This window comes from Corylus avellana, chromosome 3 (assembly GCF_965113065.1).
Source record: "Corylus avellana chromosome 3, dhCorAvel1.hap1.2, whole genome shotgun sequence".
Lineage (NCBI taxonomy): Eukaryota > Viridiplantae > Streptophyta > Magnoliopsida > Fagales > Betulaceae > Corylus > Corylus avellana.
Window position 1 is genome coordinate 18,816,350 of NC_142492.1, and position 24,194 is coordinate 18,840,543.

The 24,194-nt window shown below is 36.8% G+C and overlaps 1 protein-coding gene and 1 non-coding gene across 5 annotated transcripts; both read left to right on the forward strand.

Annotated features, from left to right (window-relative positions):
- Nucleotides 1-990: 990 nt before the first annotated feature.
- APG5 (autophagy protein Apg5 family) lies at nucleotides 991-22,125 on the forward strand. 4 transcript variants are annotated; one of them, XM_059588497.2, is made up of 8 exons: nucleotides 991-1,209; nucleotides 1,326-1,450; nucleotides 6,444-6,510; nucleotides 12,088-12,177; nucleotides 15,181-15,268; nucleotides 19,046-19,192; nucleotides 20,907-21,038; nucleotides 21,644-22,125. In XM_059588497.2, exons 1-8 carry the CDS (start codon nucleotides 1,108-1,110, stop codon nucleotides 21,961-21,963), a joined length of 1,071 nt encoding a protein of 356 aa, XP_059444480.1. In that variant the 5' UTR covers nucleotides 991-1,107; the 3' UTR covers nucleotides 21,964-22,125. The 4 variants fall into 4 exon arrangements, with proteins under 4 accessions (XP_059444480.1, XP_059444481.1, XP_059444482.1 ...); XM_059588498.2 differs by having other exon boundaries at nucleotides 19,049-19,192; XM_059588499.2 differs by lacking the exon at nucleotides 20,907-21,038.
- On the forward strand, nucleotides 12,563-12,668 carry LOC132176751 (U6 spliceosomal RNA). The gene has a single exon (XR_009439605.1). It is a non-coding gene; the product is annotated as a U6 spliceosomal RNA (small nuclear RNA).
- Nucleotides 22,126-24,194: the final 2,069 nt, after the last annotated feature.

Genomic DNA, 24,194 nt, shown 5'->3' on the forward strand with positions numbered 1-24,194 from the left:
AATTTTAGTCTATGCATAACCTTATCTTATTTTCATTTTTCTCAACATGATTTGGGTAACCCTTTTGCGAGAATTTAATAGTCATATTTTCTAACCATTGAAAAATAAATAAAAACAACATTCAAGTTAATAAATTATGACAAAGTTTTCCTTCAAATTAAGTTGGAAAAATTGGGTTACTCTTTTTATTAAACTGACATTTGTATTTAGAGAATGAAAATTGATTTAAATGAGTAAACTATTATTTTGGCCTACCATAAGGACCTATAAATTATTTTTTATACCACATGGAGTGATTTATAATTTAGGCCAATCATAAGGAGCAATTTTACATTTTTCCCAAAATACAAACGAAACATAACAATTTCCATAAAAATAATAAGGTTTTAACAAAATAAAAAAAAAAACAATAATTTATTCAAGAATTATTTGAGACTGTAACACTAGTATTGTGGGATAATTATAAAATAAATGATATAATTATTATATTCATTTATATATATTAAGTGAAGTAGTCATTTTTGTGATAATGACTATTTAAATGTGGTGTGAAATCAAATAAAGAAACCAGGTTTATTTGGCAAACCAAAGGTATCCTATCTGTGTCTTAGAAAAAGAAGACTCTATATTTTAAACTTTTTTAAAGCGCATTTATTTTCATAGTTTAATTTTAATCAAATTGCAAGAAATGTATCATTAGGACTTTGATAGTGGGTTTTTCAAAAATTGAAATTAAAAAATACTAAAATATAATTTTAAAAGTCAAACTGTGATTTTATCAACCTCTTATATTAAAAAGTTGGGCTAATCACATATTTTAAAGAATAATGTTAATTTCTTATAATTTTTTTTTTCTTCGGCTTTTAAAACTATTATTGAAATATGAGATTTTGATTTTTAAAAGACACTGAAAAAAAATGAGATTATTTTAAAATGAGCTATTTTTAACATTTTTTAAAATAAGGTAAATAGCAGAATTGGTGCCCGCGTCAAATTCAGCGATCTACTAGGCCGGGCCTACATACCAAGAGAAGCGTGAGCGGAAGGAGTCTCCGGGGCCATTGTCCGCTAAACCCAGTGGTGTCGGGGCTGATGAGAAAGTGAGATATGATGGAAGCACGAAAGTACGTATGGGAAGGGGCGATTCCGCTTCAGATTCATCTCCATGAATCCGAAGTCACCACTCTCCCTCCTCCTCTCCCTGCCCTGGTACTTGTTTTATTTTTATTTTTTTATGTAATTTTTGTTTTTTGGTTTGAAAAGCGAAACCTATTGTTGTTGTTGTTGTTGTTATTATTGATTATTATTATGGTTTTCGTTTTCAGATCTTAGCCCCTCGAATAGGGTACCTGCCATTGTTGGTTCCTCATATAAAGCCTCATTTTAGTAGCACGCTTCCTCCTGGGATCGATACCGTTTGGTTCGACTACAAAGGCTTGCCCCTCAAATGGTATCTGAGTTTAGCCTTTCTTGTTTTTCTGATATTTGTTTGTCTCATGGCTGATTATCCGAGTTAAGCATTTTCTTGAAACCTGTATGTAATTGGTTTAAGCCATATCGTTTGCTTTCTCATAACAAGAATACTTCTTTTTCAATGTATTTTGGGTGATTTTTTATTTTTATTTTTTAAAATTTTTTATTTTTATTTTTAATATCAATTTTAAGCTCAATATATAGCATCAATAATTGAAATCCTGCTTTTGGCTCTCATCATTCATCCTTTCATCGATTTTCTAGTTGTTTAGGATTCAGTATCCGGTTGATTGTAAGGATTGCTAAAAGAGTAACTAATTAGTCAAAGGAGGTTTAATCATGCTCCCTTAGGTAAATGGATATGACACTATGGGCTTGAGAGAGAGAGAGAGAGAGGCTTAGTGGAGAGTGGTGGTGGACTTTAAATATAGTAGTTCATAGGGAGGGTGGTATTCTAGTGAGCTTGTTGGGGCATGTAGGATAGGTTTATGGAAGAATATTAGGAGGGGTTAGGGGAAGTTTTGTAGTCATGCCATAATTGAGGTGAAAGATGGCACCAAGGTTAGATTCTGACATGATCTTCGGTGTGGGGATATGGCCTTTAAGAAAGCCTTTTCTGTTTTATTTGATATTGCTTGTGCAAAGGATGATTTTGTGGAACGCAAGATTTGCTAAAGTGGATCATGATTATGAGGTTATGCCTTTGCCTTGTTCTTTGGGGGGTGAAAATGAGACGAGAAATGGGAGGATGAGTTGTGGTGGGTCCCATCCAAAATATAGTTATTTGGTGTTAAATCCTTTTACAATGTCATTGGTTGCAATGATGCTACTTATCAAAAAAAAAATTGGTTGCAATGATGCTTTTCGTATCCCTTAGAAGAGTGTTTGGTGGACCAAGGTTCCTTAAGGGTGGCTTTTTTCATTTGGTCGGCGGCCCTAGTAAAGATCGTTATCATGGACAATCTTTGGAAACAATGCGTCAGTTTTGTTGATAGGTGTTGTATGTGAAAAAGAAATGGGGAATCTGTGAACCATCTTCTTTTTCATTGTGAGGTTGCTTGTGCCATTTGAAATGTTTTCTTCCGTCGATTTAGGCTGTCTTGGTTTATGCCTAGATGAGAAGTCGACTTGTATGCTTATTGGTGGACTAACGGCAACACTCGGAGTGCTGGCGTGTGAAATATAGTGTCTTCATGCTTTTTGTGGTATCTATGGAAGGAAAGAAATGATATAAGTTTTGAGAACTATAAGAGGACTTTGGAGGAGATTATGTCTTTATTTTTCAACACTCTTCTATGGATAATTGCTCTTTTTTTTTTTTTTTTTTTGGTGATTAGTTATCATAATTTTCTTGTTTTTTTTCTTCTTACTGGCTACGTGTTTCTCTTATATATTTTTTGTGTACCTGGAGGTGCTTTACGCTTTTAATGATATCTCATTTACTTATAAAAAAAATATATATAGATATTTTTTTTGATAAGTAAACAACAAGAACAGTTAATTTTAGAGAAATCTAACAATGTATTCATAGCAACAAATGAAGGATGCATAGAAAAACCAAAAAGCAATGTCTTTAGAGAAGCCAATTCAATATCTCCTTTGAGCTACAGACTTTTTCTTGGCCTCAAATGCTTTGTTATTGTCTCAAACTGTATATTCCACGAGAGATTATGGTCCTTGCAGCATCAGAATATCTACCCCAATAAGCCAACAAATAAATCACTGAAGCTGGCATAACCCAATAAACTTTTGAGGAGCAAGAAAACCAAAGTGCAGAGACCAGGAGCAACAAACAACATAAAAGTGAATGATCTATTGCACAAACTTTTTCGTAGAATGCTTCGTCAAAGGTAGACATATTTTGGATTCGGTTCTTATTGCCAATGAATGCCTTGACAGCCGAATCAGATTCGAGGACCCCGGCCTCTTGTGTAAGTTGGATATGGAAAAGGCTTATGACCATATGAACTGGAAGTTTTTACTCTACTTGTTAAGAAGATGCGGCTTTGGTGAGAAATGGTGCTTATGGATTGAGCATTGTATCTCGCTTGTGCGGTTCTCGGTTTTGATCAATGGTTCTCCATCCGGTTTCTTTGAGAGTTCGCGTTGGGTGAGACAAGGCGATCCCCTCTCCACCCTTTTTGTTCATCTTAGTTATGGAGGCGTTTAGCAGGATGATTAATGTTTCTATCAACAGGGGTTTCATCAATGGTTTTTATGTGGGTGCCGAAGAGTCTGATCGGGTTGTTGTTTCTCACCTTCTTTTCGCTGATGATTCGCTGGTTTTTTGTGGGGCTGCTCCTGACCAAATTAGATTTATTAAAGCCCTTCTTATTCGTTTTGAGGCTGTTTCTAGGTTAAAAGTAAATTGGGCAAAATCTGTTTTGGTCCCTGTCGGAGGTACGGGTGAGGCGGGTGAGTTGGCTGGCATTCTCGGTTGTGGCACCAGTTCTTTGCCTTTGAAGTATCTGGGTCTTCCTCTAGGGGCTTCTTTCAAGCTTTTGGCCATTTGGGAAGACATGATGGAGAAGATTGCTAGACGGTTGGCCCCTTGGAAACGTTCGTATTTGTCCAAGGGGGCTAGGCTCACCCTCATCAAGAGCACATTATCCAACCTTCCTACTTACTTTTTGTCTCTCTTTCCTATCCCTGCCTCTATGGCGAATCACATGATTCAACGAGATTTTTTATGGGGGGGGCTCAACGACGAGCCTAAGATCCACTTGGTTAGCTGGCACGAGGTTTGTAGTCCGATATCGGAGGGCGGTTTAGGGATTCGGAGTTTGCAGTTTTTTAATCAAGCTCTTTTGGGGAAATGGTTGTGGAGATTTGCCAATGAGGAAGAGGCTTGGTGGAGAAGGATTTTAGTGGCAAAGTATGGGGTGTTTTGGGGTGGTTGGCGCTCTATAGTTCCTCGCGGTTCGCATGGGGTGGGGTTATAGAAACACATTTGTAGGGGTTGGAGTTCGTTTCACTGACACTTCAGATTCGATGCTGGCTTTGGGCTGAAAGTTAAATTTTGGGAGGATTTTTGGTGCGGTGAGATGCCCCTCAAGGATGCTTTTCAATATCGCTAGCAACAAGGCTGCCTTCATTGCGAATATCAGGGAGTGTATAAATGGTATGGTTCATTGGATTGTTACTTTTATTCGAAGAATTCATGATTGGGAGGAGACGGCCTTAGCCTCCCTTCTCTAGCTCTTGTATTCGCTCTTGTTGCGTGAGGAAGGGGAGGATCGGATGTGGTGGATCCCATCTAGCAAAGGGAAGTTTGAGGTTCGCTCCTTTTATAGGATGCTTGTCCTTAAAGAGCCCAACCATTTCTCTTGGAAAAATATTTGGCGCACCAAGGTCCCTTCAAGAGTGGCGTTTTTTGCTTGGTCAACTGCCCATGGGAAATCTCTTACCTTGGATAATGTTTGAAAGAGAGGTATTGTTGTGATTAATCGTTGTTACATGTGTGAATCGGAAGGGGAGTTTGTGGATCATCTCTTTCTTCACTGTGGGGTTGCGCGCTTTTTGTGAGATGTCATCTTCTCTCATTTCAACATGTGTTGGGTTAGGCCTAGAAGCGTCAAGGAGATGTTAGCTAGTTGGTGGTCGGGTGGTAAATCCCAAAGTGCGGTGATGTGGAAGATGGCTTCCCTGTGTCTTATATGGTGCTTATGGAAGGAAAGGAATGCTAGTTGCTTTGAGGATTTGTCGAGAAACCTTGAGGACCTTGTTCATTTCTTTTTGTACACGCTCTCTATGTGGACAGCAGGCTGGCTTGCACCCCTAGAGATCAATTTCCCTGATTTTCTTTTTATGTTCTCTTCTTCTTTCTCCTCTACTTAGCCACTCTCTTGTATACTTCCTGTGTACTTGGGTTGCGCCTCTCTACGCCCTTTAATGCATTATTACTTATCAAAAAAAAAAAAAAGTGTATGATCTATTGTATCTCCGTCCCCTTTTACACATATAGCAGTAACTATTAACAGAGTATTGTTCATGAGGATCAAGATCCTCTAGAATTCCTAGGATATTCTATCGAATAGATTTTTTCAAATCCTAACAATTGCTTTCAAATTAAATAGTTGAGATTTTGCCATATCAACATTTATTACTGTTAACTCCTCAACATTTATCACTCAATAGTTACTATATTTTTTCATATTTTGAAAGTGATGAATATGCTGATATAGCAAAATCTGAACCATTTAATTTGAGAGCAGTAGTTCAGATTTGAGAAAATCTATTTGGTATAATACCCTAGGAATTCTAGAAGTTTTTTGGTCCCTGTTCATGCTTCTTTGGTAATATAGTTCATTATTTTGTTTCAATTTGTAATAGACTTTTGAATCAGCTGGAGATGCATTTTTCTTTTCCAGTAGTTTGTGAAATGTACAATCAGAAAGTTATGGGCCTGGCAGATGACATAGCGACTAGTACCTTGCTTATATATAGATCAAAAAAATTTTCTTTCATCTTTTCATAAAATATACCCAAATAAGCTACGTTTTTTTAACCTCTTTGCTAGGTGATTCCACAGGTGCTTTTCCTGCTGCCATTGATTGCCTTCTTGCAGGGCTATGCCTCTCTGTATTTCCATTGTGTAAAACAAAGTGGTGTTTGTCTTTATATATTTCTTGCGAGTCTGAAAACTTACAGAGACAATATACTAGTATAACGTAATTAACAAATGAAACATAGGAATATTCTCTTCTAGCATATGGTAGATATTCATTTTTACTCCATATATCAGCATATGATTATACACAAACACACACACACTCATTTATATAGCGTCGTGGGCCCCTTGATATTTTGTATGTTAAGAAATTAATTATGAATGGACTGACGTAGAAAATATGTGATAGCTGATAATAGCATCTCTTGCTAGCCTACTTATTAGATCCTATTCAGTTAGTATTGTTTCGTTGTATTGCAGGTTTTTAATTTTATTGATTGAATTTACAACCTTTTTGTAGGTACATACCAACTGGAATTCTTTTTGATCTTCTATGCGCGGAACCTGAAAGACCTTGGAATTTGACAGTAAATTATTTTTCTTTGATTTTCATAATTTAATAGATGAAATTGTCACTTTGGAGTCCTTGTTTTGAAAATTAGGAGGAAAAAGTCTGATCTTGTCTGTCCAGGAGCTGCTTCATAATGTTTGCCTGGGTTTGGCTGATATGGTGTATGAATTGCTATTGAGATATGAGATTCATGAAACCTAGGCCTTAACTTAGGGGGAAAAGGGAAATAAAAAATAGAAAGATATAGGGTCTAAAATTGTCCTTAACAGTTGATATATGATGCTATGCATGCTACTTTGATGTACTGGTCACCTTTGTGATTCCTTTCTATGGCATTTCAAATTGACTCAAATCACTGTTTTTTTTTTTTTTTTTTTTTTTTTTTGTTTAATAAGCAATCGAAATATCATTAAAAGTAGAAAGCGCAACGCAGTACACAAGAAGTATACAAGAGAAACGCCTATCTAGAAGGAGAGAAAATAATAAGAAATCATTAGAACTAATCACTAGAGGAGCTAAAAATGCAGCTGTCCAAGTATAAAGAGTATAAAAAAAAGGACTTAAGATTCTTCAACATCCTCTCTTGGTCTTCAAAATCTTGATTGTTTCTTTCTTGCCAAAGGCACCGCAAAAGAGAAGAGGGCAGTCTTCCATACTACAACACTTTGAGAGCTACCACCTATTCACTAGCAAGCAAAAAAATCAACCACCCGGCTAGGTATAACTCAGGATAACCCAAAGCGACTGAAGAAAGCATTCCATAAGGAACAAGTCACCTCACAATGGAGAAGAAGATGGTCCAAAGACTCTTCGTTCATTGCACATGCAATACCAATCAACCACAATGACATATCGCTTTCTAAGATTATCTATGGTAAGGATCTTTCTTAAGGCTGCTGAAACAAAAAACGCCACTTTCAAGGCACCTTTGGTCTGCCAAATACTCTTCCAAAGGAAATGAATGTCATTATTAGAAGCAATGACCCTGTAAAAGGAGCTAACATTGAACATTCCTTTGTTTGAAGGGGACCACCAAAGCTTGTCTTTCCCTTCCCATCTCACTCTATAGGAATATAACAAATTAAAGAAAGAAGCCAAGACATCTACCTTTCAATCGTGAGCCATTCTAATAAAGCTTACATTCCATTGAAGGGGATCATTAGAAAGATCCAAATGAACTGCAAGAAAAGCATCCTTTACACAAGCAATGCTACACAACTCTGGAAATGCTTTCTTAAGGGCCATCTCCGCACACCACACATCATCCCAGAATCTGATTTTGGAGCCATCTCCGAGTACAAATCTGGTATGACTAGAAAACATGCTTCACACCTTTCTATTTTTCTTCTATAGACCCACCCCTTATGACTCAGGGGGATCAAAAGAACACCACCCATCTCAAGAACTGCGAAATTTAGAATCCAAAACTCTTCACCACGCCTCTTTCATGCACGCAGTGCCACAACCATTTCCCTAAAAGAGCACGATTGAATCTCAAGTTACAAACCCCCAAGCCTCACTCAGAAATTTGAGAGCAAACCTTGGACCAACTAACCAGATATATTTGAACTTGTCATCTATCCCAGCCCATAAAAAATCTCGATGGAGTATGCAATTTGTCACAACAGAAGGATGGAGGAAAAGAGACATAAAGTACGTAGGTAAATTGACAGGGGTGCTCTTTATAAGGGTAACCCTACCGCCCTTATACAAATACATAATTTTTCAACTAGCCAACTGACGCCTAATCTTTTCTACTACACCATACCAAATAGACTTGGCCTTGTAAGAGGCCCCCAGCAGAAAACCAAGATACTTCAAAGGCAAAGAGGAAACCCCACAACCCAAAATGCTAGCCAGCCAATCTACATTACCAATAAGAACCAATTCACTTAGCCTGGTTAACCTTCAAACCAAAGATAACTTCAAAACATAAGAATAAGGCACTCAGATAGCGAAGGTGATTAGGATCGACCCCACAAGATGGGAGTTCTCACAACCAATGTAGTAAGAACTCCCAGTTGACATGATCATAGGTCTCTCAATATCCAGCTTGCAAAGCATCCCTAGTTCACCAGATATGATTCTACTATCGTGACACTTATTTGCTATAGGCATTCAATCAAGGATTTGCCTACCTTTAACAAAGGCATTCTGGGTCTTCCAAAAAATCTTCTCTACTACCCTTCTTAACCTATTGGCAAGGACTCGAAATCGCACTTAGGTTAGAAGTTCAAAAGTAGCTTATGAAATGAATGTTGGTTCAAAACTCCCAGAAACAAATGTGGGGTCATATAAATTTGGTAATGGGACTCATTATGAAATTTTAGATACTGCTTTTCTATATGATATGGAACCAAAGTTTCTTTTACTGTGGACAACAAGTAGTTCTATATTATGCGGTATGAAAGTACAATGCAATGATATTGTCATCATATGAGAACAACACTTGGACTTGAATCAATATGCATGTATTGACCTTACCCTATGAATCTGATGCAGATATAGTTTAGAACGGCTTATCTTATCTTATCTTTTAGTCTTTTATTAGGTTTCTTTATTAGTCGTTTATTCTATCTTATCTTTCAGCCTTTATTTGAATTAGGTTTATTTGTTAGTCTTTTATTTGGTTTAGTTGTCTTTCGTAGACTTCTAAATTAATTTTATTTCATTGTTATTTTAGAATTATGAGTCTTGGGCTATAAATAGATGCTTATAGCCTTTAGCAATTCAGTTCTCATTGTTTGTTTTGTTTATCAATAAAGATTACTTAGAGTTTGAGTTTCTTCATTGTTTTCCTTAAAGCATAGATAGTCTCTATTGTTTTTTTTTTTGATAAGTATTTTAGGGGATCTCTGATAGTCTCTATTGTTTAAGAAGATTTCTTTGATTCTTGTGATAGTCTCACAATCATAGAAATATTTACCCCTTCAACTTCCTGTTTTCTTGTTCACCACAATCCTACGCTGCATCAGTTGGTATCAGAGCCAGGTTTTCTTTCCATGAACGGGGAGGAGCGATCGTCTGGCAGATATGAACAAGGTGCACGTGTGCACGGAGGTAGCACATAAGAAGCCACCGGCGATTCGATTGCGCCACATGGAGGAGAGGTTTGGTAGTCTAACCGTGCGGAAGGAGGGGCGTGCGCGCACCCAACACGGGGTCCCTACCGATCACTTGGCCGACATGGATGGTCTGGGCGTTTGTCGTCATCAACCAAAACCGAGATACGCGGGGGTGGAAGACAAATTTATCGTCGAGGGTGAACCTGTCAATCCTTATCCGGGGCGCGGAGTGCGGAAGGAATTTCCAATGACACAAGCCCATGCTATATCACGGGATGCAGGCGTCAAGCTCAACACCCAAAAAGAAAAAAAGAAAAAATTCCTACAAAAAAAGGTGTCTTGGGAGATGGCAGAGGTCAAGCATCAATCGGTGTCTTGATACACTGGAGGTACATACCGACAATTTCAGACTACATGCACCATGGGAGACAAGGTGGCCAAGGTTGTCATCGATCCAAGGAGTGGTATGAATGTAGTCTCGGAGGAAGCGGTTCGGAAGCTAGGGCTTGAGACTAAGAGACATCCTACTCCCTATCGGTTGGAATGGCTTACGAAAGGAAACGAGGTAACGGTTTCTAAGCGTTGTCTAGTGTATTTTTCTATTGGTGCTAAATATGTGGATCATGTGTGGTGTGATGTGATCGACATGGATACGTGTCACCTATTGTTGAGAAAGCCATGGAAATATGATAGAGCTGCTATCCATGATGAAACAAAGAATACGTACAGCTTCATGTTTGGTAAAACCAAATTGACGTTGCTACATAGCCCATGGGCGGAGCCAAAACCTTCACAAGGGGATGATCAATCCTTCGTAGCCAAGCAGGAGTTGATGGACAAGAAAAGTGGCATCAAGGGAGAGGTACCGAGGTTGATAAAGGAGCTGTTGGGGAGATGTGTCGACATAGTCCAAGTAGAATTACTGAAAGTGATGCCATCATTGCGAGACATTCAACCTCAACTTGATTTGGTACGGGGAACTAATGTTACTAATCATCCGCACAACATCAAGAGTCCTAAAAAGCTTGAAGAATTGGGGAAACAAGTGGAAGAGGTAAACCTTTCAGAGAGTATCGTAATTTTTCATGAAGAAGAGGAACCCTTGGAAGAGATAAGTCTTTCGGAGAGTTTTGCAATTTTTCATGAAGAAGAGGAACCCTTGGAAGAGGTAAATCTTTCGGATAGTTTTGCCCTTTTTGACGACAATTTTACATATCATGTGCCTGATAAGAGCCCCGAAGATAAAGTCTTCGATTTTAGTGTTGAGCAAATTGACTATGTTGATTTCATTGCGATAGATGCTATTTTATCAAATTATTCAAACCAAAATTGTGATGAGATCTATATGGTGGAGAAGACTTTTCTATCAAAGATTGAAAGGGTCTTTATGAGTTCTTTGGGGATTCTCATGGCTTGTGGGAAGAGCAAAGAACGAGAGAAGCATGACAAGTCTACACAGCAAAGGGGTGTGTGGGGATTTCACGACAAACATCGAGGTACTTCGATGATGAGAAGCGTTACGCTTATTATGGAATGTTACCTTGTCTTGACCTTGAGGAACGGCAAGTGGAATGAGTTGACTGGGCATCCGAAGGACCGTGGAAAGAACCGGCCAAATTCGAGGACGAATTCTCTCCAACATGGGGAGAATGATGCAGATATAGTTTAGAACGGCTTATTTTATTTTATCTTTTAGTCTTTTATTAGGTTTCTTTGTTAGTCGTTTATTCTATCTTATCTTTCGGCCTTTATTTGAATTAGGTTTCTTTGTTAATCTTTTATTTGGTTTAGTTGTCTTTCGTAGACTTCTAAATTAATTTTATTTCATTGTTATTTTAGAATTATGAGTGTTGGGCTATAAATAGATGCTTTTAGCCTTTAGCAATTCAGTTCTCATTGTTTGTTTTGTTTATCAATAAAGATTACTCAGAGTTTGAGTTTCTTCATTGTTTTCCTTAAAGCATCGATAGTCTCTATTGTTTAAGAAGATTTCTTTGATTCTTGTGATAGTCTCACAATCTTAGAAATATTTACCCTTTCAACTTGCTGTTTTCTTGTTCATCACAATCCTACGCTGCATCAGAATCTCTAGCCATTCTTTCTATGGAGAGATTGCTGCTAAGTGTGGGATTGATCCCATCCAGAAATTTGTCGGTACTAGCACTCATCTGCTTCCTGTTTAATACCTTTTTAACCCTTAAGAACAAACTTTTATTGAGAAATTAATTTAGGATTTTGAGGAAAAACCATGCCAACTTTTTGTGTTAGCAGCAGTAAATTTTGGAGCATTATCCGTTATTTATCAAAGTAGACAAAATGGGACCATATAGATTGCTTTATGAAAACAACTTCGGTATGATAATAGCATGGGACATCTACAAATTGTTCTTTGTTATACAAGTCAGTGTATTTGATTAGGATGATGAAATAAATTTTGTGCCCTTTCTTTTCTTTTCTTTTACATTTTTTATTTCATTATGCAACATTTTTCGTGATAAACTCCTACTTTTTGGATCTCCTTTCTGCAGGTACATTTTAGAGGATATCCCGGAAATATATTGATTCCCTGTGAAGGTGAAGATAGTGTAAAATGGAGCTTTATTAATTCATTGAAGGAGGTCAGTGTATGATTGTTGTTTCTATGTTTGGTAGAGTTTTTTGGATTGTTCTAATTTTGATGTGATGTCCTGGTGTCTCTTCATGGAAAGTTGCAATATATATTCGAAGAAAATGAATAGGATATCTATTTTAGAGGCCGATGACATGATCCATATTTGCATGTAAATTGTTGAAAGGATTACATGTGAACTGAATGATCCTTAATACTTTTATATTTCAGTTTGTTAGATATGACAAAGTGTGACCTAAGAAAGTTAGTCTCATATTGGGAAGATGAATTGCCCACATAGAGTTGGTGGATTATAAAGGAGCTCATGGGTTTTAAGTCCTTACTAGATGAGACTGAGCTTTATAATTAACTTTAGGGAGCTCCAATTGCAACTTGACTATTCTTTTGGGACATTTGATAAAATTGGAACGATACAGAGAATATTAGCATGACCCCTGCGCAAGGATGACACACATAAATCGATAAATGGTCCAAATTTTCCTCTCTCTCTCTCTCTCTCTCTATACACTAGTTCAGTGAGAAATTGGGCCCTCCGTAGGCCCTAACTCTCTCAGCTTTGAAGTTTGTGTGATGGGGTATTCGAGAACATTTTACATTTGAAGCCAAAACGTTTGTGCTTGTAGCAGAGGAGGGGGCTTTAGTGTTCAAGTTCATAGAAAGGAGTAGGGGTGTTTCTCGTGTTGTGCATTTGGGGAAGGCAAGTGTGGTTGGTTGTTGGAGGCTGTTGAAGCTCTATTTTGCGAAGGAGGGCAACATGAGTTTGTGAAGTCTTAGAGGGTTGGCAGCACCATTTACATAGTGTAGAGATGTTCGAATCAGCATGGGCATTACTTGATGTTTGCAGAGTACATTGTGGCTTCATTGTTCTACCGGAGGGGCAAGAAGGGCAGGGATGGAAATGATGTGTTCTTGAGCTATGGAAGACTGTAACCTTTTTCTAGGTGTCCTTCGGCGGTGACCAAATAGGTGTTACCTCTACCCAACTAGCTATCACCGATGGGAAAGGAGTAGCTACCATGATTTCTCTTGGGCATGCTTCGTCAAACATGGTGGTGTGGCTACCGGAGCCCAAGAAGGCCATACTGGGGATATAGATGTGTAAGAGTTTGTACAAAGAGGTGTTGATTGGGTCGAGTAAGGACAATCACAACCATGCTCGGGCACTGGCTCGACACTTTAGCAATCGGGGTGGTACAAGGAAGGACAGTCCCAAGTTTCCTGCTAGAGGTGATTGTCGTATAGGTAGTGTCACAGTAGCAAGGGCGAGAGGCTCAGGGGGTCTCAAAGTTGACATTTGTTTTTGTCTTGTTTTGAAAGCCCAATTGGTTCATTGGAGAGAAGAAATTGATTGGGCTCTTAATCGTTTGGACGAAGGTTTGGGCCCATTTGGGTCAAAGCGTAAAGTAAGCCCGGTGGAGAATTGTAAGTTGGGGTTGGATTCGGGTCCATCATCGTAGGCTGTTTTTGTAGCCTTTAAATCCAAGTCTATGAGGCTAAGCCTTAAAAAAGAATTGGGATTCTTAGGCAAGGGCCCAAGGGTAGCCTAGGCTTTTCGGTTGCCACGGCCCACATTTAAACCCTTCCTTAAGTGGAGGGAGAAGTCATAGGTCGGGGCTAGTGGTAATTTAGGGTCGAGCAACCTCACAATGAAGCATAGGATGGTTCATAAACTCCCCATTCTTTTTACATAAACAATACCAATTAACCACAATGACATGTTGCTTTCGGAGATTATCCATGATAAGGATCTTTCCTATGGTTGCCAACCAACCAAAAAAGGCCACTCTCAATAGAACCGTAGTACGCCAAACACTTTTTCAGGGGAAACATATACTGTAGAAGGATTTAACACCAAACGGGGTTTTGGAAGGGACCCACCACAACTTGTTCTCTCATTCTCGTCTCACTCTCACTAAATACAACACTTTGAAAAACGAGGCAAGGCTTCCACCTCCCAATCATGAGCCTCTCTAGTAAAGCTCATGTTCCACTGAATCGCACCTCCTGAAATTCCACGAGTCTCAACAGAAGCATCCTTTATGCAAGCAATACCAAATAAAACCGGGAAAGTTTCCTTAAGGGCAGTATCCCCACACTAAAGATCATGCTAGAAACTAACCTTGGAGCTATCTCCCACCTTAAATCTAGTAAAACTACAAAAATTTCCCCAACTAATTCTAATATTCTTCCATAAACCCACCCCATACGCCCCGATGGGCTCCCTAGAACTTGTATTTTGTGCTATCATGTTTATTTCTATCTTTTGTAATCTTTGATTATTAATGAACTTATCTTACCCACAAAAAAAGCGAGACTCCTTTTACAAGATTTGTGAACTCAAAGTCTTCACAGTTCTATTGCGTCTTCTAGTATTCCTAAAAATAATCTAGGTTACATGCATCATCATAATTAGAAAGGAACAGAAAGAGCAAATAGGTTATTGACAACCTATAAAACTACCAAGGAGAAAATATGTTTAGAATATCTGACAATAAAATCTGTATCCTAGAAAGTGAAGTGCTTAAATTTTTCTGAGTGGAATTTGGTTGTTCACTTCTTGCCATGATTCTTTTCAGCTCTTTTAGTGTTATTGTTTTTTTTTTGGCAACTTCTGCTAATATTTCAATGAAATGAATTGTAGAAAAAGGACAAATTCTAAATTACCTTCCTGTGGTTGGGGTTAATTACGGATAATCTCCTTCTCTTTTGGATATATCCAAGAATAGAGTTGTTTTTCTGTCCTTTCAAGTGATACGTGCACGTGATGTAGGAGAATCCATCAAGAACAGATTATTAAGGATGTCATTTTACTCCAAACAGTAGAGGTTTAGTAATTTTTTTCCCAGAGATAGAGGTAATTTTTGATTATCTTTAACCACAGGGAAGTTATTTTGATGACGTATAGGAAATGTTCATTTTCATGACCTTGATTGCCATGTACCAAAAAAAAAAAAAAAAAATTGTCTTTAATGGTATTTTGTTCCTACAACAGGCAGCATATATAATCAATGGAAACTGCAAAAGTGTCATGAACATGTCTCAACCTGATCAGGTGGAGCTCTGGCGCTCTGTTATAAACGGTATGTCTGCTAATTGCTAACTAACTAGGAATTGATACATTTTTTTATTGCCTTTTCCCATATTTTGGTGCTTTGAATTGATGTACAAATGTCAGTAATAAATTATGATGATTCGCCAACCCGTTTTGACCAAAAAAGTGACTTATTTAACCTGATCGACCCAATTCAAGACAACTCTTTTGACCCGTTTTGACCCAAACACAACCCATTTGACTTGTTTCAACTTATATTTATTATATAAAATATATATAATTTCATAAACGGGTGAAACCCGTGATTGACTTGTTTATTAAACGGGTCAAGCCAATCGACTCGTTTATAACCCGAACTCGTTTATGCCAAACCCTAACCATCTAATTTCGTGTCGTGTTTGCGAGTCGTATAAAAATATGACAGCCCTTTCCATAGGTACCATCTGCTATACTTTTTAAAACCGAGGGATCTGTTTGATTTCGCGTTAAATGGCAAATTTGTGTAAAAGGATTTAACACTCTAATGTTTATAAAACACTTCCAAAATTTTACCAAACCAATTTTCAACTTTTTCAAATGTGGCTGCCACAAAATCAATTCTCAACTTTTACCTTTTTCAAAACCCAAAACACTTCGAGAGAACGGTGGTGGAATTAATAACTTTTTTCTTCAATACACTTTACCACTGGACATCGGCCTTTGACTAATTTAACATTTCTAATTTTCTTGATATTATTGATTTTTTTTTTCTTTTATTGCTTACCAAAAATAAGAATGTCTAGATAGTCTCAAATCTAGCAAGTAGGGCTTGTTATGTAAATTGGATTTAGAGAAAGTTCATGATCACATGAGTTGGAATTTTTTGTTATACGTGTTAAGGAGATGTGGCTTTGGGGGGAAATGATAAAATTGGATTGCTCACTCTTATCCATAGTCCGGTTCTCTATTCTGATCAATGGTACTCCGAGTGGTTTTTTCAATAGCTCTCAGGTCCAAGAAAGAATGACCCTTTGTTTCCTCATTTATTTGTGATTGTTATTCAAATGATGTCAACCTTTGTGAATGGGAGTTTTATCTTAGGCATTTCGGTGGGTGCTAGGAATGATGATCTATTATTTGTCTCTCATCTCCTTTTCACTGATGGTAACTCTTTTTTTTTTTTTTGTGGGATTGCACCAAATCATTTTCGCTATCTAAGATGTGTTCTCCTTTATTTTTGAATTTGCTTCAGGGTTAAAGATTAATTTGGTCACTGAATTGTTTCCTGTTGGTAATGAGTGAAATGTGGATGGTCTGGCTCATATTATTGGTTGTAAGGTTTCTTCTTTGCCCATGAAATATTTGGACCTTTGGGTTCTCCGTTCAGGCCAAATTTATTTGGGATACAATTATTCAGAAAATGGAAAGCTGATTAACTGGGTGGAATAGGCTCTACTAATCTAAGGGTGATCTTTTAACGTTGATTAAGAGAACACTTTCCAACCTTCCTACCTATTTTCTTTCTCTTCCCTATCCTTGTTCATGTTGCTAATCAGTTAGGAAAATTGTAGAGGGATTTTTGAGTCAAAATTCCATTTTTTTTTTTTAATTGGCAGAAGGTTTGTACTCCAGTTTATCTTTGGGGTGCTTACTTTCAATTAGGCTCTTCAGGGAAAGTGACTATGGAGGTATGTTGTGGAGAGAAACTTTTTGGAGATAGGTATTGGATAAAAAATATGGTAGTTAATGGACCATATGGGGTGAGCTTTTAGAAAAACATTAGTAGGGTTTCAGATGCCTTTTCTAGTTTTATTAGTATTGAGGTGGGTGATAACTTTCGAACCAGGTTTTGGCATGATGTTTGGTGTGGAGATCGCTCTTTGAAGGTAACTTTTCTGGAGTTTTTTTGATAGGGATGCTCTGGTAGTTGACCATATGCTTTCTCACAATGACGTGGTATATTGCGACATAAATTTTATTAGATTAGTGCATGATTGGGATGTGGATTCCGTATTTATTTTTTCAATGTTTTGTATTCCATTAGGATGGGTCTGGGTGGTAACGATAAGTTCTATTGGATCATTTTGAAAAGATTATCCTTTGAGGCCAAAACTTTTACAAAGTTCTCCTTCCCAACATTGATTCCTCTTTTCCTTGGAAGAGCATTTGGTGGACTAAGGCTCCTTTGGTGGACATCATCTTCAAGAAAAGTAGTCACTGTGAAAAATCTCCACAAGCGTCATATTATAGTGATGGATTGGTGCTAATGTGTAAAAGGAATGGAAAACTCTTGATCATCTTCTTCATCGTTGCGATGTTGCAAGAGATTTGTGGACCATTGATTTTAGATGTTTGGAGTAGATGCCTAGATGGTGGTGGATCTTTGGGTTTGTTGGAAAGGAAAGGTCAGTCGTAATGATATTAAAATTGTTTGGAATGTAGTCCTGTCATGTTTATTGTTTTGTATTTGGAGAGAAAGGAATAATTGAAGTTTCGATGATTGTGAGAAGACAAGTTCGATCCTACCGCTTTGTTTTCTTAAATCCTTCTTTGAGTGGATCTTTGCTAAGGTCTTTCTTCATATCTCCAATTTTATAAAATTTTGTGCTCTCTTTTCTCTTTCTTGATTTTCTGTGTTTTCTCTTGTATACGTACTGGAGTTGCGTATACAAGTGAAATAGTTTTACTTATAAAAAAAATCTGCCGTATATGCATGGAAAACATGCCCGATCTGTTTAGTGGTGCCAACAAACAAGTATTTAATGATGTGTATATTGATCAATGGAGTTAAATCTACCTCTAGAAAGTCAATATTTGAGTACAATACTGCAGCATTAGTAATGAGTCATAATAGCTTATCAGAAAATGGTTCTCTTCTAGATTTTGCTAATTGGCATTCCTCTATGTTAACAAACTGATTGTTGGCTTGCTCATCTTAAATACACGATCTGTTTAGTGGTGCCAACAAACCAGTATTTAATGATGTGTATATTGATCAATGGAGTTAAATCTACCTTTAGAAAGTCAATATTTGGGTACAATACAGCAGCATTAGTAATGAGTCATAATAGCTTACAAGAAAATGGTTCTCTTCTAGATTTTGCTAATTGGCATTCCTCTAGATTAACAAACTGATTGTTGGACTGCTCATCTTAAATATGTTTCCTCTTGGTTAATAGACTATTGTTTAGTGACAATCCGTAGCCACTATGAAGCAGACATGGTGGCTTAATCTTCTAAAAAACAAGAGTTGTGTCTCCCCCCATATGAAACAGATAAGTCAAATCCCTTAACTCTATACATGCTTCTTTTTAATTTTATTTATAATCACTGTGACACTAATATTATCTACAAACAAGTATGAAAAAATACGTTTCATGGTAAAAAATTGATTCTTGGAATTGATATGGTTTTCTTTTTGAGATGTACCAAAATCAATAAAAAAAATAAAAAAATAAAAATTATCCATTTAACTTTCCATATGACCATTAAATTTGGACTTGCATTTTAAACTAACTTGTTTTTATTTTTATTTTTTGAAAATAAAATTTTGGTCCCACCTTTCTTGGACCATCTAAGTGCATTTTAGGAAGAATATTTGTTTCTTCAAAATACATGTGATTTGTAACCTTGTACCTATTGTGGAACGGGAGTATATAATGCATCGACTTTCATGCATCCAGGCCTTCCTGAGAAAATTCCTTGCTCTTCCCTTAAGGTTATGCATGGGATCTTTACAGTCTCACCCTCATTTGAAGTTTGTGTTGTGAATGCAGCAATTTCATTAGCTTGTTTAGCTGGGGATGCTCTAACACACATTGTGTAGCAGGTAATTTGGAAGCCTACATACGGGTATCGTCTAAACTTAAGCTTGGAACAGTTGGAGATGAATATGCAGCTGATTTGTATTCATCCTCATTGAATTCTCGGCAAAGTATTGGTGACACAGATAGTACTGGACAAGTCAAGACAGGTGACTAGAGACTTTACTAATTTTCAAGTGTTACAATATAAACCTGTTGACAAATAGTTCATCACGTTAATTCCGCTTCTTGAGAATTTTTTTCCCCCCATCATATTAAGTGGTACTTTGCTCTGGATAGCAGCGAATCAGGTGTATTGTGAGAGGGACTCTGGATACAGGGTTGTCCTTTATTTATTTATTTATTTTGGGAAATTGTCTCATATCCCCCCGAGTTTTGGCATTATGATGGATAAGCACCTGAGTTTCTATTTTTTTTTAGTAAGTAATTCATCTTGAAAAACCAAAATTGCCCCTAAGCGATGTGGCAATTGCAAAAGTCTGCCCTGACCCTATCAGAGCCTCCACATACAACCTTCTAGCAACCATAGTTGGAACCTTACTCCCAAACACCAAAGTAGTGCCACCCAAACCGTTCAAGTGATTACCACTGTGAAACTTTTGTGGTTAGGCAAAGCTGTGCACCCAGCGCCTATAGATGAAAGGTTAAACCTTTTGCAACTTGAGGGCACAACTTCTCCAATCCTACCGTTCTCGTCCTTCCGGAATGGCAATGAAGCCTCTCTGACCACCTCCATCATATATCGCTAGTGCCAGAAAACGGCCATGATTGTTCGAACATCTTTGTGTGATGAAAGCTTTGCTGCCACCCCTGCTGATTTCACAAATTCCTTGAACCTCTCCCCTTGAATCAGATCCTCCACGGTAGCCACCAACCACGCCATACTAACCTTAGCCAAGTATACTGCTTGAGAAACACACTTGCTCCATCCAACGATTCATACAACTGAAATCCCCCTCCTCTACAGAAAGCTCGAAAGCTTTGGCTTCAGCGTAGAACCAACTCAAAAACCCTATCGCAAAATGCCAAAAACGAGAAACTAAGGAATTGCCAATGCTGGAAAATACAAGAGACGAGAAAAACATTGGAACATGCCTACACGTGCCCGATGGAAGAATTGGACCTCCTATGATCGGTTTTCTAACTTTGACAATTAAGGATCTTAATTATTACCATGTGACGAATAGGTTCGTCTGTCAATTTTTTTGTGTCCTTTTTTTATAGTAGAAGTTCCAATTGGTATATTCTTCACATAAGACCAATGGATTTGTGCCACATGTATTAAAAGCCATGTCATCATGCCACAAGTTGGTCTACTATTAAAAAAGGGGGGAAAAAAAAGGAAAAAGAAAAGCTGAAAAAATTGGTTGGCCATTACTACCGACCATGTCTATATAAAATTTGGAAATTAGCTAAGTACCATGGAGTTAAAAAAGTTTAATAAAACCAAACTGGCGGTACTAATGCAAAAAAATTAAATATCAACTCAATATCAACTAGTCAAGGATATTTGAACTCTAGTGGAAGTGAAGTTAAACTACATTCGTCTTTTTCTTGTTCATCTAATTTTTATGAGCTGCCGATTGTCTGGTTGATATGAACCTTTATGTTTGTTAACTTGGGGAAATTGTACTACAACCAATTCAGGATATGAGTGCGTGGTTTCAAACTTGTAGTTACTTCACAAAATCTTGCCTTTTATGCAACTGGTTTTTCTCCATCATTTTTTCTTATTTTAATTCCTTCTGTTTCATAATAGTAACTGACTCATTATTATTATGGAAAATGTAGGCATTATTTCTCCTACGTTTTTATTGTAATCTTTGTTATGAATAAACTTCTCTCTGTTGGAGCTATGGTTAGGTAGAGTTCCCATTCGATTGTACGTTTGGAGTGTCAATGAGGATTTTGATGATCTAGAAGATGCTCCTCAAATTGATAGTTGGGACAAAATCTCTTACATAAACCGACCGGTTGAGATCCATGGAGAAGAAGGTAAGGCCATGCCTTATTTGTAGACCCCCATTAGGAGTGTTTAGATGGGGTGAGCTAAATTTATTGCTTTTCATTCTGCCTTTTTTGTTTCTTATACACTAGATTGTAGTAGGGAAAAAGTACTTTCCATCAGAGGACAGAATATAGAGTGCCTATTTTTTATAGTCAGTGGAAAGAGAAATAGTTGTAAAGAGAACTGATAATACCTTTATTGCCATGCAACTCTTTATGGGTAATTCATTTGAATTACGCCTCTGTTCACTGCAGTTTGGTAATGGTCGTTATTTTTTTGGCAAGTATGCTGGAATTTTTAGAGTTGCTAAATTTAGATGTTCATTTCAATTATATTTTAAATTACTCTTGTAAATCTCCCCTGTTCTTGGGTAGCACACCTATTTTGCTTTCTCTAATAAAATTTATTATTTATAAAAAAGTTATGTTTTCAGCCCCAAAAGTTTCTGACCAATGTCAGTTACATCCTTAAAGTTTCGATTGTGTCAATTACATCCCTTAATTCATGAAAATATTCCAATATTGTCATTAACCAGATGGCCCCTACTGGACTTGATAAATAATCTCTGATTGCTTATATTCTTGTACTGCAGGTAAATGCTTCACATTACTTGATGCTGTAAAAAGTCTTCTACCAGAATATTTTCCATACAAATCCTTAAACAATGAGGAATCATCCAGAGAAGAAGATAAGGATGAAGAGAAAGTTCCTTCAGAAAATTTGAGTGAACACGTGGAGTCTTGTTACTCGTCTGATGATGCTGAAGTGAAGCTTGTTCGCATCCAAGGCATTGAACCCAAATTAGAAATACCCTTCTCTTGGGTGGTCAACAACTTGGTCAACCCTGAGCACTTTCTTCATCTTTGTGTGTGCCTGAAACTTCCACAAGTTAAAATACCATCAGATACATAACCTTTATACCTTCGACCTCTTACAATAGGGAGAGGTGCCACTTGGCTACAAAAGCCTATGTTGGTGGTGATCTCAAAAGCAGTTGATTTTTTTTTTTTAAAAAAAATATTGTATAGAATTGCTCAGTTGCATTATCAATGTACTATTAACCATTCATTTCTTTTTCTTTGCTCCATTTGAGAAATTATGAAAATAAGAGGTTTGAGACTAAGGGCTTATAACAAGCGAAATGCTATGGTTCATCTCTTGATTTTACGTGAATATTGGTTTTTAAAATAAATATGAGGGACCGGTGTAGTAAGTTTTTTTCTATTTTTTTAGAAAACAACATCTATGTAAGATTAAGAGAACACCATGAGGAATTTTAACATGCTTTTTATAACAACCTATACAACATTCTTTTTATAACAACCTATCCCCCACTCCTTTGTAGGGTGGATGAACAGGGGTTTTGGGGGAGAATATTGGGTCTCCGTATGCAAGACCATTTAATATTTCATCTCTATTGTGATTTGTGAAAACAGATTCTAAAGTTTTAGTTTTTTTTTTAATAAAAAAAAAATCACTCGTACTTTTATTTGTCTATTATATTTTGCGACAGGAGTCCGTTTTCATGACATTAAGAACGTAGAATATGGAATAGGATTTATGAAATGGAGAGAATATACTTTTCGATGAAGGTTTTGTTTTGTTACATATAATGGTGTATATGATATCATTTTATTTATAATTATTTTAAATGATGCGGTAATATATATATACCATTAAATTTATAAAATACACTTTGGGGGTCTGGACCTGGTGTTGGAAGTGTAACGCCCCCAATATTGGGTCATCACAAAAAGGCACCAGGATCGACCCTTGCTAGGCAGTATCAATCTTGGTCCGTACAAGATTGATCCCAGTTCAACCATGATCGATCTCATTCCCTCAGGATCGAGGGGACTAAGATCGATCCCAACTCCTCAAGATTGATCCCAAACTATCCGGATTGATCCTAGACTGTTCAGATTGATCCCAAAACTTTCCAGATTGATACCAACTACCTTGGAAGCATGTTTTAGGGTTTCCAATGTGTGATTTAGGCTCCTAAGTATGTTTTAGGTCTGTGTTTAACATTTGTCTAATTGTAGGTTGGTATGCACTGCAAGAAGTAAGAATGTATAAGGAATTATCTGATTAGTCAAGGTAAGTGAATACTTACGGAACTGGAAAAAGAAAACCATTTTAGAGCATGCTATGTGATATAACTACCAAATATTTTGTTCATATTCTTTATGATTATGTTGGGAGCCTATAGATTTTCAAAGTATCGATTCATGTTTCTTTTGATAATTGGTTATCATTACAACTTTTAAAATTACGGTGAATTGAGAAAGAAATATAAATTATGTTAATTCATAATACTTGCATTTAGTATGACATGACAAAGGGTCATGGGCTATCATTATATGGGTTTGATCCATTTAGACTTGTTTACAAAGTAAATAAGTATGTGGGAGGCGCTGAAAAATTTAATCAATAAGTTGTATTTAAATATCCGGGCCGTTACACATCCTTAGGATTGCAATCATGGTATTCCTTAACAGATCAATAGAGATAGATTTGGGACCATTAAGGAGCCATGGTTTCAGATTGACTTTATCAAATGAATGAGAAGTAGAGAAATCAACCATTGTAGCGTGGAATAATGTGTTCTTTCTTCTTTTTTATTTTCTCTTTATTTTTTTTACTATTTGAAAAGTTGTAAGAATTTATTTGAATGATGTTCTTTTTTTATGCGTTGGATACTTTGAAGTGTTGTGACATTGGTTTTGACAAACCATATATTCTTATTTTAATTATGTTTTATTATTATTATTATTATTATTATTTCATATTCATTTTGTGTTTCGTTCTTTTTTTTTGTTTTTGTTATTTTTGCTGTTATTTAGGTTTTGTATTAAAAGTTTATTTATAGCTTAAAACCTATAAAGGTTTTGTTACAGATAGGTATTACAAACAAAACCCATAAAAAGTTTTACTAGCTATCAATGGACATTTCCCTAGCACCTTAGCATAAAAATTAAGCAGGTTGAACGGAGCTTCTGGCAGAGAATTGGAATAAGGCTTTTGTCAAGTAAATTTTAGAAGTACATTGATAACTGGAGGAAATGCAACCTAAGTGATTGTATTTCACTTGTGGATGAGGTGATTTTTTTTTTCTTTCTTTTTTCTGACGTTAATACTTT

What these genes read in the sequence shown, in the direction of transcription:
- APG5 (XM_059588497.2), top strand. Translation starts at nt 1,108, where the DNA reads ATGATGGAAGCACGAAAGTACGTATGGGAAGGGGCGATTCCGCTTCAG. An exon ending in TACTGGACAAGTCAAGACAG is followed by an intron (nt 19,193 to 20,906) that starts GTGACTAGAGAC and finishes AGCTATGGTTAG; the next exon opens with GTAGAGTTCCCATTCGATTG. An exon ending in TGAGATCCATGGAGAAGAAG is followed by an intron (nt 21,039 to 21,643) that starts GTAAGGCCATGC and finishes CTTGTACTGCAG; the next exon opens with GTAAATGCTTCACATTACTT.